Source organism: Balaenoptera acutorostrata, chromosome 7 (genome assembly GCF_949987535.1).
Source record: "Balaenoptera acutorostrata chromosome 7, mBalAcu1.1, whole genome shotgun sequence".
Lineage (NCBI taxonomy): Eukaryota > Metazoa > Chordata > Mammalia > Artiodactyla > Balaenopteridae > Balaenoptera > Balaenoptera acutorostrata.
In genome coordinates, this window is record NC_080070.1 from 6,329,572 (window position 1) to 6,346,575 (window position 17,004).

The following is a 17,004-nucleotide window of genomic DNA, read 5'->3' on the forward strand; positions in this document are numbered from 1 at the left end:
ACAGGGCGGCACACAGCAGGTGCTTAATGAACACACACCTTGAAGGAGTGAATAACATGGTTTATTGCACAGATGTCACCAGCTTCTGAGGCTAAGTACTTTACCACCGATTATTCTAATTAAACTAAAAGAAGCTCTCGAAATTAAGCACAGCTAGGTTTACGATCCGCGTGGAATAGCTGCAGGAGCCAAGGTTGAGGTTAAGGCTACACAGCAAGTGTGCAGCTGACCACAGGGCCTTCCAGCTCAGGGCTCGCCATGGATCTCACTACTTCCCTAAAGAGGGGATGGGGGGGGGCAGGATTTGGAGAGGCCACCCTGCAGAGGTAAGGACAGACCTAGAATCTGGTGTCAGGAGACGTCTGGGTGGCTGGAGGCTGCAGCTGGTGCTGGTAGAGCACGAGCTGGCCTCGGCCGGGAGGGGCCAGGCAGGCCAGTGTGGACTTGGCCGGGGAGTTGAGGCCTGCCCTTGGCTGCCCTCACTAGGGAGGCGTTTAGTGGCAAAGCAACCCGGAGCTAGCCCGTGCTCTGCTTCCTGGGCCGAGCCTGCCCTTGGGTGCGACCTCTCATCAGTAAGAAAGCAGGGCATCAAACCAGGGTGGCTTTGGCCCTGGGATATTTAAGGATATTTCCCTAAAGTAGCACCTGGTCCTAAACCACACCCAGAAGAGGCTGTGGGGACTCTCACCCCGGCTCCTGCACTCACACCTGAGCCGCTGCAGCCTCCTCCAGGCTGGCCTCCAGCCACAGCTGCCCCTGCACCTCCTGCCAACTCCTGAAACATGGCATCGTCCTTCTATGCCACGGGATAAATCCAAAAGGTCTGGCTGGCCTTGAAGGTCCAGCACGGGCGGCCCCTCTTCCTCAAGCCAGGGCGCAGGACTCATGATGGAGCCCTCAGCCCAGACGTGGCTGTGCAGGGGGAAGGTTTCCTGGTGGGACGTGACACGAGCAGAACCAAGGCAGGAGGGGTGCCCGGTTCTAGGAGCTGACCAGGGCTGGGGGTAAACCCTGGCTGCTCTTAGGTCCCCAGAAGCGGACAAAGGTCCAGCCCCACCCCATTCACGGCTTTGGAGTCACAGGCTTGTGCCACCCGGGCAGCTGGCCTATCCTCTTTCAAAGTGAGGCTCTGGTCCCACCTGCTCCAGGGAGCCTCTCTGACCACACCGGGAGGCTGGGCTGGCAGTGACTGCTGCCTGTCGGACTGCCAAGGAGCTTAGCATCAGCTGCTCCTTAGTGGTGTGGTGACTGTTAGCACTGAATGTCCCCCGTGGCTGGAGTTTGGGGTGCAAGTCCTCTTCTGTCCCTTTCAGAGGTAAGTGTCCTCACATAGAGGGTGGCGGTCCACTATCTCACCAGGTGACAGGCTTGAGGCGCACGGGGCCGGGGCAGAACCTCTTGTGGATCAGACCACAGCTGCCTGCCCCCCGCTCCCTCCCCAAAAGCCAGGGGGCCTGTTAGGCACCCATCCCGTTTAGATGGGGGGAGGACAAAATCTAGAGAAAGGACTGTGTAAAGGAGCAAGGAGAAGGAAGGGAAGTTGTTCCCAAGATGTGGGCTGAGGGTTTGAAGGGTTGGCTCAGCGGGTGGGCGCCTTCTCGCAGGGCCCCGAGAGGCCTGTCGGGAGTCAGTGGAGGAGGCTGAGGTCCTGGTGGGGGTGTGGGACGAATCCTGGGGTGAGTCCCGCTCCCACCCCTGATGCTGACTTGTGAAAATTCCCTGCAGCTGCGGCCTGCACACCTTTAGCCCGTCGGGTACAGGGGAGACTCGGAAGGGTTGGGAGAGGGGTCGGGGAGGGCTTGGCAGAGGAAGGGAACAGAGCAGGGGCCCGCTGTGCAGCCCAAGGACTCTCAGCTCTGGCAGGAGGGGGGCAGCAGCAGGAGAAGCGCGCCCAACCTCCTCCCAGCCCGGCGCCTGGCCCGGCTTTCGCTGCGAGCAGGGGAGCAATGGCCCCCACCCCAGCGTGCTGGCCCTCCTGGGGGCTCGGTCCCTGGGATCCCCCCCGAGCTGGGCCCTGGCCCTGGGCACGGACGCTCGGCGGTGACCAGACCTCTCAGGACTTGGGGTGCCGCTTCCCGGGGCCCCTGGGCGTCTCCGGAGGCGGGGCATCTAGGGCCTGTCTCCGGATGAGCTCCGAATAGAGCCTGCCCTTCTTTAGGAGCTCCTCATGGGTCCCCACCTGGAGAGAGGAAGGAGGGCAGACGGTCACCCCAACCCAGCTCGGAGTTCAGAGCCCTCGGAGGGCCAGCTTCTCATGAGCCGTTGGGCACGGCTTCGCCTAAGCCACTGTCAGTCCTGAGGAGAGTGTGAAACCAAAGCACAGCTGATTGCGGATCGCCACTGGTGCATCTGCATTTGTCAGCTTAGCTGGATCGTGGAAGCGCATCTGGGTGCCCCTGTCTTTCTTACAGGGCCCAGTGCGAGTGGCCAGGGGGCTGTGAGCCGGGCCCCATACAGCCCCCGAGCCCTGCTGCAGGCCCAGCCTCTGGGGTGCTGCTCCTGCCTGGGCCCTGAGCAGGGTCCCTGGTGCGGCCTCGTCTGTGCCTCAGCCCCTGGGCCCCTCCCGCAGCAGCGAACGCCTCTCCGAGAACTTTCCCCTTTGACCCTGGGAGCCACGCTGCGGCTCTACTCACCGCCCCGCCCCAGGGGACAGAGGAAGAAGCTGGGGCCCCGAGAGGCCAGGGCTTATCTAAGGGCAGAACTCCTGAATCCACACGGGTGCTGCTTTCAGACTATGAGCCCCAGGCCCAGGGCCAGGCCAGACCCTCACACAGCCCGGCTGAGCCACCCGTTCCGCTGTGTCCGTGGCTGAAGCCGTGCCAGCCCACCGCCCTGCTCCCGGGGCCCCAGCTGACCTCGCAGACCCGGCCGTGGGCCAGGACGACGATCTGGTGGGCCCCACGGACGGTGCTGAGCCGGTGGGCGATGACCAGCACGGTGCGGCCGGCACTGGCGCGGTCCAGGGCCTCCTGCACAAGCCTCTCAGACTCCGAGTCCAGTGCGCTGGTCGCCTCATCCAGGATCAGCACTGAGGGCTGCTTGACGAGGGCTCGGGCGATGGCCAGGCGCTGCTTCTGGCCACCAGACAGGGTTGCACCCCGCTCGCCTGGGGAGGAAGGGGATAGGGCGGGGGCCTGAAGTGGCGCTCAGCTCTGCACTTGGGGGCGGCCCTGCAGATGGTCACCGGGGCCGCCTGGCACTTCCCATCTGGCCCCTCAGGGCCCTGCCCTGGCCCCGTGCGCATTCGTCCTGCCTCTCTGAGGGCAGGGGTGACGCCTGGCAGCAACCCGATCCCGTATCCCCGTGCAAACGTGCACACGTGCACACGCGCTCACACAATGACAGGGGTCGCGCACGCAACGGGGCTCAGTGATGCCCAGAGGTGTCGCTGGGCTCCGCCCACGCACCAGGGCAGGGGCTCGGAGCCATGACGGGCCTGGGTCCCACCCCCCGCCCTGGCCCGGCAGCGCTAGCCGCCTTCTCCTGGCCTCCGGGGTCTCTGCTGCTGTGGGGACATCCAGGATCCAGATGTGACTCCTGCGGTGGGGTAGGGGGTGGCAGAACAGTGGGATTCAAAACCCACCCGGGCATTCTGGGAAGACCATATCTGGGGTCCAAAATGCCCACAGAGAACAGCAGAGGTGGCAGTGTGGTTGCCAAAAAGAGCCTCAGGTGACTCTGCAGTCACAGAGCGGGAGGGCAGGCTGCAGCCCCGGACAAGCCCGCGAGTGCACTGGGTCAGGGGTACAAGGAGCGTGCCCGAGAGGAGTGGGCCCGGCTCCCAGTCAGGGCGGGGTCCACAGGAATCCGAGCAGTGAGTAACACGGGACACGAAGGACGGCTACCCACAGAGTGGGCACCACTCGGAAGGCTAAGCTCAGCCAGACTCAGGACTAGGTTTCGAGAAGATTTGACAACCTTGGATATGCCTGTGCCGTGAGATATGCTGGAACATTCTGCAACAGAGCCAAGAGACTCTGGACGATAAACATGAGCCCAAAGGCTGAAAAAAAAGACCTCTGAGACGAACACACAAAGTGCAAGCCGCACTATGAAGACTCCAGCGTGATGCTACAGTATTGCAATGTTCCAGAACCACCAGAGCCCTCTTCTGGGTAAGTCAGAAGACAGACTTGCTCAACCAAATCCATCCCTATGGATAACCAGGGGGAGCACCTTTCGTTGAAGGATAAAAGGATACAGAAGGATAAACAATTACAAGGAGGTAACACCCCCTTGCTTCTGGTCGGGTCTTGGGAGCTGACGTGCTGAGCCCTGAAGAGTCCCCACGTCACAGATCACTCGTGCCCCTGCCCTCCGTCACGCTCCCGTCCCCGCAGCCTGCTTGTGCCTCAGCTGCACGGGCCCCGTCTCCCCTGTCCCCACAGAGTCGTCTCTGACCCACTCGGCCATGGTTGTTGTCTGGTCTTCCCCGATGCCGTGACTGTGTTCCTGCCCCCCGGATCCCAGCCCCGCACGTGGGCCCCGCGGACCCCAACAGGATGCTGTCTCTGAACTCACCCACGACGGTGTTGTAGCCCTCGGGGAAGCTGGTGATGAACTCATGTGCGTTGGCTTCCCGGGCAGCCGCGTAAACCTCTTCGTCAGAGGCGCCCAGCTTCCCGAAACGGATGTTCTCCATGATCGTTGTCCCGAACAGGACTGGCTCCTGGGGGTGGGAGGTGGAGGGTCCACCGGAAACATTCTGATTTCGCCCTGAACCCCTGAGGGGCGCATCAGGAGAGGCTGCTTCGGCCAGAACAGGACCACTTGGAGGGCAGGTAGGGGCAGTTCAAAGTCACAGGTCAAACACAGACAGAGAGGTCCATCGAAGGGGGAGAAGCCGAGCTCCTGCGTGGCACGGAGCCCCTCGGGAAGGGGAGCGGGAAGGCGGCTGGGAGAGCAAGGCCAGCTGGCCCGGCAGGGTCCCCCCTCTCTGGGGAGATGGGCAGGGAAGGGTTTTACAATTTGGCTTTCTCCTGCCAAGAGGGCGCCCTCTATCCACACTTGGGGGGTGGGGGGAGGTGGACCCTCGCTGGGAAAGCAGTGGGGCTGAGAGCTTCAGAGCGGGGCTGCGGGGCCTTGCTTAGTGGGTGGGTGAGCCACCAGCAGTGCCCGGCAATACCGTGTGGTGTCCAGACCTTTTGGACACCACAGAACCCAGGGATCCTAAAACGGCAACCCCATTTCCACCTGCTTAGACCTTTTACGTTGAGGAACAGAGTTCCAAGGGCGGAGCTGCAGTCGCTGGGACCCCAGTGAATGCTGGGGACCAGTGAAAGAGAGCCAGCTCGCCCCCCAGTGCCCCCAGGAGGGCAGCAGGTGACGGGGCTGGGAAGGGGAAGGGGCCCAGGCCGCAGGGACTGAGAGAAGCAGGCACCTGGCTGATGAAGCCGATGACCTGACCCCGGAGCCAGGAGGGGTCGAGGGTGCGCAGGTCCTGCCCATCCAGCGTCACCATGCCCGCCGTGGGGTCGTAGAAGCGCTCAAGCAGGGAAGCCACGGTGGTCTTTCCTGGAGGTTCGGGAGGGGGCATGGATTTCTGGAGTGTGTTCCGGGAGAGGACGCCCCCGGTGGCAGTGGAGGGGCCCCTCCTTCCACACTGAGTGGCTCCCACAGGGAGAAGTCACAGGTGGGAGGGTGGCGGGCTCCTCTTACCTCCCCCGGACTGGCCCACCAGGGCCACGATCTTGCCCGGGGGCAGCGTGAGGGTGAAGTCTCTGAGCACGTGGAAGCCGGGGCGGCAGGGGTAGCTGGGAGGAGCCAAGAGACCCTCAGTCAGACCGGGTTCCCGGCCCCTTGTTGCCCGGGTCCCTCCCAAAGTCTCCCTGCACCCCCGCGGGGGGCTTACTTAGAGGCAGACATTGACCCACAGGTCCCCAGACAGGCTCCCTCCCGCCCTCAACCCGGAGAGAACCACCCCTGCGCCCGCCACTGATGCTGACCTGAAGCAGACGTTGTGAAAGGTGATGCTGCCGCGCAGGTGCTCCCTGGGGATGCAGTGGCCCCCGGACAGCGGGATGCACGGGCTCAGGGTCATGTACTCGAAGACCCGGGTGCCTGCACTGAGCCCCCGCACCACCTGGGGAGGGGGGTTAAAGTCTGCGTGAGGGAGGCATGGGGTCCCAGGGAATGGGCAGCATCTTCTGGACTCCCACTTGGCGGCGGGGGAGGGGCTTGTGGTATCCCCTCCGCCCGACACCCAATTCCCACGGCACACAAGTGACGTCAGTGGCTGACGGGACTCCAGCCCAGGTGCTGTGTCCACATCCTTGGACCCACCCAACTCTGCCACTCACCTGACCAAACAGGACAGAGAGGTTGGCCATGGACCTGCGAGTAAAAGAGGAGCGTTGAAAGAGGGGGACGAGGAGAGCCTGAGAGAAGGCGCGCCGGTGCCAGAGGGGCCAGTCTGGGTCTCAGCCACGTGGGGGACGTGTTGGGTGAGGCGAGGAAACAGGCGGCCGGAAGCCAAATGCAGAGGTAATTCCCGAAACCTGGGGCCTTAGGAGCCCTGGGATCCGGCACCCCTGGGGAGGTCACCCGGCAAGTAACTTCCCCTTTCAGAGCCACGTTCCCTCCTGCCCCGGATGCGGCTGACAGTCATCAGCTACCTGACGGCCGGGCTCCAGGGAGGAAACAGGGAAGGCAGGCGCAGGGCGCAGTGGGGCTGGACTCCACGCTGCCCGCAGCCTGCAGGGAGGGGCTGTGAGGCCCACCAAGGGGGTCAGACCTAGCGCTGTCCACTCCCGGGGGAAGCAAGGGCTAATGAAGGTGGAAAAAACCATGTTACTCCTGCTAGAGAAAGAAGGAAACAGAAGACATTGGACCACAGGGGGAACTCTGGGGGGACCCCAGACAAAATTCCCTCAAGACATGTCATCATGGGCTCCGCCCTGTGTGAGCGGGGGGTGGGGGGGGCAAGTGTCTATCTGTCCAGACGGTGGGTTGCCTCCTCGTCGCCGTGCGGGGCTGCCGGCTGCTGGGAGGAAGGTGAGTCACTGCGCCTGAGTCACCAGCCCCCGGCTTAGTCACAGGCCAGGCCAGCCCGTGACTGTGCGTCTCCGATTGTGCATGCGGGTTCTTCTCGAAGAGAAGAAGAGGCAAGACTGACTCCCCAGGATCTCACTTCTCCCAGCACCGGGGGTGGGGGAGGGGGGAGGAGTCCGCAAGGAACCGGCCCGGAGAACCTCCCGAGAAGGAAGAGGCAGGACAGCAAGTTAGTCTGCGCCTGAGGCCTGTGGCTGGGGAAGCCGCCCCACCTAGCACCTAGCAGCCTGCGAGACAGGCTTTCTGAAGTCTGTGACACAGCTCTGCCAACTGGCTAGGCAGTGCAGCGGGGAGGAAAGGAAAGGGTCTGGACGCAGGCCATAAAGGGGAGGGGGCCCAGGGCAAGGCGCGTCTGAGGGAGCGGGGCCAGGCCTGGGACGGGTGGTTGCCCTCCGCCGGGGGAGACCTTCTGCCCCTGCCCCGTGGAGCACGGTGGGGTGACCATGAAGGGAGCCAGTGGTGTTCGTCCAGGTCAGCACTGGGGGAGGGGCAGCAGGGGGCGGCCCAGGTTCCACCTCAGTACAGCCAGACCCTCTTAGTGCCAAGGCCACCAGGGATCAGTTCCTGGGCCTCCGGGAAGGAGGGGTGAGGCTGCCCAGGACCAGAGAGGGTCTGAATGGGCCCAGATTAGGAAGCACTGAGCAGACACGGGTGGCATCTGGTCTCTGGGGAATGCTGGGTCTGGGGCTGAGAAAGGGAGTCTTTTCTACCTGCCTGCCTCCGGCTTAGCGCCATTCTGCCCAGGACAATAAGAAGGCCGATGGTGAGGGATTCTGGAAGAAACGGCTGACACTGACACAGGTGGTAAGACACGGGGCAGAGCCATGACACGACGACCATCGGCATTGGGAATGACGAGGAAGGGACCCAGAGGGGCGTCTGAGCTGACGTTCTATCTTCTGGACGTGGCTGGTTGGTAACACAGGTCTTCACTCTTCAATTATCTATTCTATCATGTTTACTGCCATTGTTTATCTAACGTGTATTTATGCTTTATGTGTTTTGGTATATGGGGGGGAAACAGTGAGGAGAAACAGCGGAAGAAGCTGCTAGGAACTTAGCTTGGAAGGGACAGGAGAGGGGAGGAGGTCTGCCCTGGGCACTCGTGTGGCAGAGCCAGCGGGGAGCTCTGGTGCCTGCGGGCAGACGGGGCCGGCGGAGCCGTGGACACGGTGAGCCAGCAGGGTGGGACCTGCAGGGGAAGGTCAGGCAGAGGGTGGGAGGCCAGCTCTTAAAAAGCGTGTCAAAGGTGGCCTATCCACACATGGAGTCCTATTCAGCCTCAAAAAGGAAGGCAGTTCTGACATCTGCTCCAACGTGGCTCAACCTGGGCGAGGTCATGCTCAGTGAAATACGCCCGTCACAAGCGGACAGATACCGTATGATCCCACCTAGATGAGGACCTAGAGCAGATTCACAGAGACAGAAAGCAGAATGGGGGTTGCCTGGGGCCGCGGGAGCGGGGGAGGGGGGTTCTATAGGTGCAGCATTAAAGTTTTGCAAAATGAAGACATTCTGAAGATGGATAGTGGTGATGACTGCACAATGATGTGAGTGTATATAACGCTACTAAACTGTGTACTTAGGGACTTCCCTGGTGGCCCAGTGGTTAAGATTCTGTGCTTCCACTGTAGGGGATGCAGGTTCGATCCCTGGTCAGGGAACTAAGATCCTGCACGCCGTGTGGCATGGCCAAAAAAAAAAAAAAAAAAAAAACCACCAAAAACTGTGTACTTAAACACAGTTAAGAAGGTAAATTCTGTTATGTGTATTTTACAAAAAATTTTTTAAAAAGCCTTGGGGGATTTCCCTGGTGGCACAGTGGTTAAGAATCCGCCTGCCAATGCAGGGGACACGGGTTCGAGCCCTGGTCTGGAAAGATCCCACATGCCGCGGAGCAACTAAGTCTGTGCGCCACAACTACTGAGCCTGTGCTCTAGAGCCTGTGAGCCACAACTACTGAGCCTGCGTGCCGCAACTACTGAAGCCCACGCGCCTAGAGCCCGTGCTCCACAACAAGAGAAGCCACAGCAATGAGAAGCCTGTGAACCGCAACTAAGAGTAGCTCCCACTCAGCAATGAAAACCCAACGCAGCCACAAAAAAAAAAAAAAAAAAAAAAAAGGCTTGGGACTTCCCTGGCGGTCCAGTGGTTAAGACTCTGCGCTTCCACTGCAGGGGGCACGGGTTCGATCCCTGGTCGGGGGACTAAGATCTCGCATGTCATGCGGTGTGGCCGAAAAAAAAAAAGAAAAGAAAAAAGAAAAAAAAAAGGCTCATCGAAGAACTGTCTGCAAGGTGAAGATGGCAACTGTGTTTCTGAGTGTACGGTCAGCGAGTTAGGATGCAGGGGCTGCTGGGAGCCCCGAGCGGGCTCTGGACGAAGGCACGGGCTCCCCATCCCCAGCCCTGAGCTTCGCCGGGGGACCTGGTAGCTGTCCCCGCAGCAGACTGGCACCCCCGGCCCCTGGCCCAGCTGGGCCCCTTAGGAAAGGGAACGGCCCCACACTCACCTCTGCACTGTCTGCGAGGCCACCAGGAAGGACATGAGGTCTCCCCCCGTCAGCTGCTGTCCGGCCACGAGGGAGCCCCCAATACACAGGGTGCCCAAGACCATGCCTGAGTGGGGCAAGGACAGGGGTTCAAGGAGGAAGCAGCGGAGGGCAGAGGACAGAGCCTGGCCCACGTGTTGGTCCCCTCTGGCGGTCCCTGCGGTGCTCCCAGCTGACTGGAATTTAGGTAAGTCACTTGACCGGTCTCTGCCTCTGTCTCATCATCTGGCAACGAGTGGGTTGGGGGCACCTCCACGGCTCCCTCGGGGGCGGCCCAGCAGCGCGCTGTACATGGCTCAGCTGTGACACTGGGCCTCCCTGCCCACTGCCTGCCGGCGACAGCAGCCTCCGCAGACCGGCTGACTGGCCCTCGAGAGACATGTGAAGGGCCTCGGGCAGGTGGAGAGCTGCCCGTCGCCCGCCCTGCTGGGGCCCGTCCTTCGCTCCTCCGAGCTCAGCCCAAGCCACAGCCCAGGCCCCCCGGTGGGTCCTCGCTCACTCACAGTTGAAGGCGATACTGGAGAGCCCCTGGAACAAGGCGATGCCTCTGCCCAGCTCCTCCGCCTTACAGCGGGACCCCCCCAGCTCCGCTCCATAGAGTCTGCGACAGAAGCCGAGCCCAGCCCTCAGGAAGCAGGCAGGCTGGGACGCGGGGCGGGGGGCGGTGCATCTGGGGAGGCCGCCCCCCTGCCGCCGCTCTGGGCTCCACCCCTGCCCGGCACTCACTCCTCTTCCCGCTGCTCCATGGCGAAGGCTCGCACGGTCCGGACGTTGCCCAGGGCCTCATCTGCCACAGCCGTTGCCCTGGCGACCTGCGAGGAGTCCAGGAGTCAGGGAGCCAGGATGGAGACAGGGAGGGGTGACAGAGGAGTACAGAGCAGAGAGGAGGAGGACGGGCGGGAATTCTGCTACCTGCTCCTGACACTGGCGAGACAATTTTCTGAGAGCTGAGCCCATCAGGGTGCCAGCGCCCATCAGGGCAGGCGTGGCCACCATCAGCAGCAGGGTGAGGCGCGTGGAGAGCATGGACAGGGTCACCAGGCAGCCGGCCACCTGCGTGCAGCTTCGCAGCCCCTGGGGAGTGGAGAGGAAGGCTGTCTGGCATCAGCAACGTGATGTGGGGGGCTTAGCAAGAGTCAGCTGGCTACAGCTAGCTCTCCACTCACAAGGCCAAGGCCATAGGTCCGACCCCCGGGAGGCCAACCGACAGTCCACTGGTCACAGAGCGTAACCCCTTCCTGATGAGCTGGCATGAAGGGGCGGGGTGAGAATGCCTGCGGACCAAGGCGTCCTCCCCCTGGACAAATCCCACTTTCATTCTCTTCTGCTCTAGAAACTGAACAGAAAGAGAATCGCCTGGGGAATTCCCTGGCCGTCCAGTGGTTAGGACTTGGTGCTTTCACTGTGGGGCTCGGGTTCAACCCCTGGTCGGGGAACTAAGATCCCACAATCCCGCGCTATGAGGCGCGGCCAAAAAATAAAAAAAGAGAGAATTGCCTGGTGATGCCGCCCAGGGATGGCTAGGGGTCAGTGACAACGTGGGGGAAGAGGAGAGGACATCAGGAATAGAGCAGAAAGCCATCGCTCCCTCTCCTGTCAGCGTGCCAGGCATTCCGGGGGCAAGGTGGTGATTCTGCTCTGGGCAAGCTGGGTCAGGAAAGGCTCTTGTCTGAGCCTTCCTTCTTGGGAAGGTTTTCCGGGGAGGTAGGATTTCAGAACAGGAGAGAAACAGCCTGTCCTGACCTTGGACGCTGCCGTGGCTCCTCCCTGCTGTGAACTTCCCTCTTCCCTCACCCACACCCTCACCAGACAGCAGGCTTCTCGCTTCGGGGTGAGCCTGGGCGCAGGGCCCAAGGGTGGGGCGGGGCGGGGACTGGGCAGGACTGGCCTGCTGCATCCGCACTAGGGAGCGTGCGCGTGTGAGGGAGCGTGGGGGGACCTGGGCGCTGACCTGGGAGATGACGAGTTTGAAGGATGATTTAAACTCCTGCACGTCAGTCGTCAATCGGCTTACCAGCTGCCCTGTCTTTTTAGCATCGAAGAAAGCAATGTCTTGTCTGGCGGTGGGACACGGGGGCAGCGGGTGGGGGAGAAGAGGGAGACACGACCTCAGGATGAGGCCCCGCCCCTAGACATTCACCCAGAGCCCCCGAGGGCCCCTTGGTCCCCGCCACCACCGCACCCCACGGCCCGAGGCTGGCAGTACCGGAGCAGGTTGCTGAAGAGGGCCCTCCGCATGTCCGCGGCCACGCGCTCGCCGACACGGGACAGCAGCACCAGGTACCCGAAGGTCAGCAGGCCCTGGGAGAGAGGCCCGGCTCTGAGGGGCGCCCACGCGGCTCCTCTGGCAGCCCCCGGGCCCTCCCTTCTGCTGTACCTGGAGGCCGTAGAGGATGAGCAGGTGGGTGCCGAGGCTCCGGGACTCCGTCAGGAAGCTGCCCACGTGGTCCCTCGTGTACTTGGCCACGATCTCCACCAGCTGACCCAGCAGCAGCGGGATCTGCACGTTCACCAGTGCTGCGCCCAGTGCCAGCTTCGGGGGTGGGAGACAGATGTTTACAGGGGGACCATGCTCTTCCCTACGCCTGGCCCTTCCTCTCCCACTACTGCCCATGCTCTGGGGGCTCCTGTGTCTCTCGGAGAGTTAAAGCCCAGCTGCCAGCCCCCGGGGACCCCTGGACCCTGTTCACCCAGCTGCCCTGTGCAGGTCCTCCTGGTGACCCCCAGCTCCGCTGCTTCCCGAGGTCTCCTCTGAGATTCGGCCAGGCAGGAAAGCTGTCCCTAGGCGGCTCTGGCTGGGGCTTCCGCGAACCCCTGGCTGGATTCTTCCCTGTCCCCGGCGTGGGGTGGGGCGGGAGAAGACCTCACCACGACGGCTGCCCCCAGGACCAGCAGATGGGGGCGTAGAAACTGCCAGAAGAGCTTCCAGTTGAAGTGGGGCTCCACGACACCGGGTCCGGAGCGGGCCGGAGGGGCCGCTTCTGCCTCACAGAGGGCCACAAGGCCGCGGCGGGGGCACTTACTCAGGACCACGGGGCCCAGCAGGACTGCCCCAACCCAGCGCCAGGCAGCGGGGCTGCGGCCGGGAGCTGGGGGGGCCCGAGGGAGGCGGGCCCGGAGCTGGGCCCGCAGCCGGGCCACGGCCCCGAGGAGGCAGGAGCTGGGGCGGCCATCGCGGGACCTGCAGGGAGAGAACGGCACTGAGGGCTCGAGGGCCCAGCTGGCCCTCAGCTGAACAACAAAGTGGCCGAGCTCTCGGCTCCACCCTCTGGAGAGCAGCAGCCCCTCTCCCGACGGCCCACCCTGCCCTTCTCAGGGCGGCTCTTAAGCAACCTCGGTTTCTGAGATGAACACGCCCGGTGGAAAGCAATCGAGTGGTAAAGGTGTTTCTCCCTGGCTCGTCTCTCAGACGGCGGGCCCTAGCCAGTGACCATGTCCAGCCCCTGCTCTCTCAGAATCACAGGACCTCAGAGCTGGACGGCGCTCCTCTTACAGTGGAGAACACGGAAGTTCCCGGTGAATGCAGCTCAGAGCGGGACAGTGCCCCCCGGCTCGCCAAGTCATCAGTCTGCTCTGTTTGATCCTCACATCCCTGGGAGGGAGATGCCAGTATTCTCACTTGATAGATGAAAAACTCCTGCAGGGCTGAGAGCTGAAATCATTTGTCCCCAAGCAACAGAACTAGGACAAGAGAGGAACCCTGCTGTCTGACTCCAGAGTCCAGGCTCATCCTCTGCTGCCATGTGTGATGAGCCCAAGGTTATGTGTGGCAGGGCCAGGACTGGACCCAAGTCTCTGACCACTGGTTGGAAGCTTATTATATATCCCATCGCCCTGTCTCCTTCCTGGCCTTGAGTGCTTATGTGACAACGCAAGGAAGGAAAGGGTGACAGAATCCCTGTCAGCTGAAGGAATAAAAAGAAATAAAATCCCAATAACGTATCTTGTCATCTTGGATAGGCCAAGATCACCCCTTTCCTGCAGTTTCGGTACCTGTAGATGGCAACGTAGGGCCGCCAGCCTACTGTGCACCAGTGCTCTGCTCTGAGGAACAGGAAGAGGAGGCGAACAGTACAAACCAAGTAACTACCCTGTGGTAGTTAAGCTTTAGTGTGCGTGTGATACAAACAACTAACGACAAAGCTTGCTGAGGCTGGAGGGTGGGGGTGGGGTGGGGGGAGTCATTACCATCCTTTTAAAACACCTGGGCTTGAGAGGGCAACGAGGACCATAATCATAATTGCATTTTTTTTAATTAAAAAAAATTTTTTTAAAATTTATTTATTTAATTTATTTTTGGCTGTGTTGGGTCTTCACTGCTGCGAGCGGGGGCTACTGTTCCTTGCAGTGCGCGGGCTTCTCATTGCAGTGGCTTCTCTTGTTGCAGAACACGGGCTCTAGGTGCGCGGGCTTCAGTAGTTGTGGCACACGGGCTCAGCAGTTGTGGCTCACGGGCTTAGCTGCTCCGCAGCATGTGGGATCTTCCCGGACCAGGGATTGAACCCGTGTCCCCTGCATTGGCAGGCAGATTCTTAACCACTGCACCACCAGGGAAGTCCCCATAATTGCATTTTAAAGATCATAGCAGAGCGGAGTGAACTGGAGAAGGACAGGAGTGGCTATAGGGAGGGCTGTTAGAAGCATAAATTATCTGGCCAAGAGTATATGGTAGGACGATCAAAGATCCAAATGAGATTATTGATGAAGAGAGGCTTTTAAAAAACAAATAGATGGGGCTTCCCTGGTGGCGCAGTGGTTGAGAATCTGCCTGCTAATGCAGGGGACACGGGTTCGAGCCCTGGTCTGGGAAGATCCCACATGCCACGGAGCGGCTGGGCCCGTGAGCCACAATTGCTGAGCCTGCGCGTCTGGAGCCTGTGCCCCGCGACGGGAGGGGCCGCGATAGAGAGAGGCCCGCGCACCGCGATGAAGAGCGGTCCCCGCACCGCGATGAAGAGTGGCCCCCGCTTGCCGCAACTGGAGAAAGCCCTCGCACGAACCGAAGACCCAACACAGCCAAAAATAAATAAAATAAATAAATAAAATCAAGTAAAAACTTTAAAAAAAAAAAAAAAAAAAAAAACAAATAGATGAAAGGTTTCTTCTTTACTATGATGGTCTTTCATATTTCCAGACCCTCTTAACTGCACACTCCATCTCATCCTTCCTTGTTTCAGGGAGGCCTTGGCTTCTTGCCACCTCTATATTACACCTCCCCTGATCCCATCCACCTGCCTGTCTTCCACTGTGTACTTTATATCTATCCAAAATATAAACGGAGAAGCTCAATGTCTTTCTGCCCTGTGTAAATGCCCCTCTTCCCCATTAGACCATATATTCCTTGATGGCGGGAAGCCCTATCTTATTCACCACTGTATCCCCAGCACTTAGCAGAGCTCTTAGCAGAACATATCAGTGTTCAGCGAATGGTTATGTTTGTTGAGCACATGCTCTCATTAGAAATGCAGAACAATCTGCCCTGACTCGCTGCTGCAGCGTTTGCAAGGTTTTAGACTTACTGTGGATAACAGTAACAAATATGTTTTACGTTGCGATCCAGCACAACGTCACAGAAAACTGAAATGCTTCACGAAACAATACTTCCCCTCATTTTTTTTTTGGCTGTCCTGTGCGGCTTGTGGGTTCTTAGTTTCCCCACCAAGGATTAAACCCGGGCCCCGGCAGCAAAAGCGCCAAGTCCTAACCACTGGACAACCAGGGAATTCCCTCCCTAATTTTTAAAATTAATTGATTCATTTATTTTTGGCTGCATTGGGTCTTCGTTGCTGTGTGTGGGCTTTCTCTAGCTGAGGCGAGCGGGGGGTTACTCTTCCTTGTGCTGCGCAGGCTTCTCATTGAGGTGGCTTCTCTTGTTGCGGAGCATGGGCTCTAGGCGTGCGGGCTTTAGGAGTTGTGGCACGTGGGCTCAGTAGTTGTAGCTCATGGGCTCTAGAGTGCAGGCTCAGTAGTTGTGGTGCAGGGGCTTAGTTGCTCCGCGGCATGTGGGATCTTTCCGGACCAGGGATCGAACCCATATCCCCTGCATTGGCAGGCGGATTCTTAACCACTGTGCCACCAGAGAAGTCCCCCTACTTTGTTTTTAACATGTATTCCATTATATTCACTTTTAAATGATTCAGACTCACTAAATTCACTTTATGATCTATTGTGTTGTGACCTGACATTTTAAAAACACTACACTATGAACACACAAATACTAAAACATTGTTTGATGTCTTTACTGGAGTTTCGCTCTAGTTAAAAAACATCGACACCCTTACTCTTTTCCTAAGGACTGTTTTCAAGCCTTTTAATAATTTACCATGGCCACTTTCCAACTTTTCTCATCTTCTCCAAACTAAGGTCTAAGCAGTGCTTGGTCACTGCCAAGAACTGGCGGATTACTTCCCAGCACCGGTACTTCTAACTGCAGCTCCGCCCATCTCGCCCTCCATCAGTCAGATGGGTTTTCCAAAGGACACAAGTCCACATCCACCCGCCCCTACGAATCTGCTGCCTGCCTGGCTCTCGGGTTCTTCACTCCAGGATTAGAAAGGAATCAGTCGCTTCTCATAAAGCATTTACAGCGGAGTGGCAGTTTCAGGGTACATGTTCGTTTCCCACCTGTGTCTTTCTCTCGAGACCAACGTGTGTAGACCATACAAGAACACATACATACGCGTTACCAAATTGACTATCTCTGCTGAGAGTATCCCGATTTAGGAACCATTTTTGTTCAGTTCACACTGAATCTTTGGAACAACAGCAATACTAAATGTCTCTGGACACTAATAATTTTTGCCCACATCGCCAGACCAATTCCAAGAACGAGCACTGGGGCCGGAAACGGGGGCCCGACACCTGTGCAGCACGGCGCCCACTGGTGGGGAGGAGACCTAGCGTGGTCACCGGCCAGAGCGCCCCCTCCGTCCAGCCCACACGCAGATACAGACGCGCCGAGCCTCCTGCTGGCACCTGGGTCTCCCAGTAAATAATTGAGGCCAATCCCCGGGGGAGTGACATTCAACCCCGGGCCGGGCCGGCCTACAACTCCCAGCAGGCCTTGCGCGAGCCCGGGACTCCATCTCCCGGCGGTCCCCACGCCCTGCCGGCGGGTCAATGGCCCGCGCTCCCAGTAGGTTTGTCCCTTTTTACCTGACGGCCGAGAATGTCTGGAAGCGGAGAGGTAGTAGCGGCTTGCCTGGGACGGGGCTACCCCGAATCCCGACCCGAAATAAGTGCACCAACATGGTGGGGGGAGAACAGGAGCAGCCGGCAACAGCAGCTTCACCCTTACTCCACTGACGGCTCCATGTTGGCTCCGGTCCCCATCCCGACAACCCCTTCGCGACTCGGCGATGATTGGTGGAAAGAAGCATCAATTTAATTGCAAGCTGTGATTG

The 17,004-nt window shown here is 59.8% G+C and overlaps 1 protein-coding gene across 1 annotated transcript; it reads right to left on the bottom strand.

Moving 5' to 3' along the window:
• Nucleotides 1-45: 45 nt before the first annotated feature.
• ABCB8 (ATP binding cassette subfamily B member 8) lies at nt 46-16,933 on the bottom strand. Its single transcript, XM_007165389.3, has 16 exons — nt 16,757-16,933; nt 12,470-12,782; nt 11,979-12,134; nt 11,808-11,902; nt 11,553-11,658; nt 10,514-10,675; nt 10,328-10,413; nt 10,105-10,202; nt 9,563-9,668; nt 6,300-6,333; nt 5,946-6,082; nt 5,659-5,753; nt 5,381-5,514; nt 4,522-4,669; nt 2,856-3,106; nt 46-2,179 (listed from the first exon to the last, which is right to left on the bottom strand). The coding sequence occupies exons 1-16, from the start codon at nt 16,849-16,851 to the stop codon at nt 2,054-2,056; spliced, it is 2,142 nt and encodes a 713-aa protein (XP_007165451.2). The 5' UTR covers nt 16,852-16,933; the 3' UTR covers nt 46-2,053.
• Between the last annotated feature and the right edge of the window lie 71 nt (nt 16,934-17,004).

Bases quoted from the DNA above. Each gene is read 5' to 3' on its own strand.
- ABCB8 (XM_007165389.3), bottom strand. From the start codon at position 16,851: ATGTTGGTGCACTTATTTCGGGTCGGGATTCGGGGTAGCCCCGTCCCA. The intron at 12,783-16,756 runs GTAAAAAGGGAC...CTCTCCCTGCAG, and splicing joins CAGACATTCTCGGCCGTCAG to GTCCCGCGATGGCCGCCCCA. The intron at 6,083-6,299 runs GTGAGTGGCAGA...CCCCCTCCCCAG, and splicing joins TCTCTGTCCTGTTTGGTCAG to GTGGTGCGGGGGCTCAGTGC.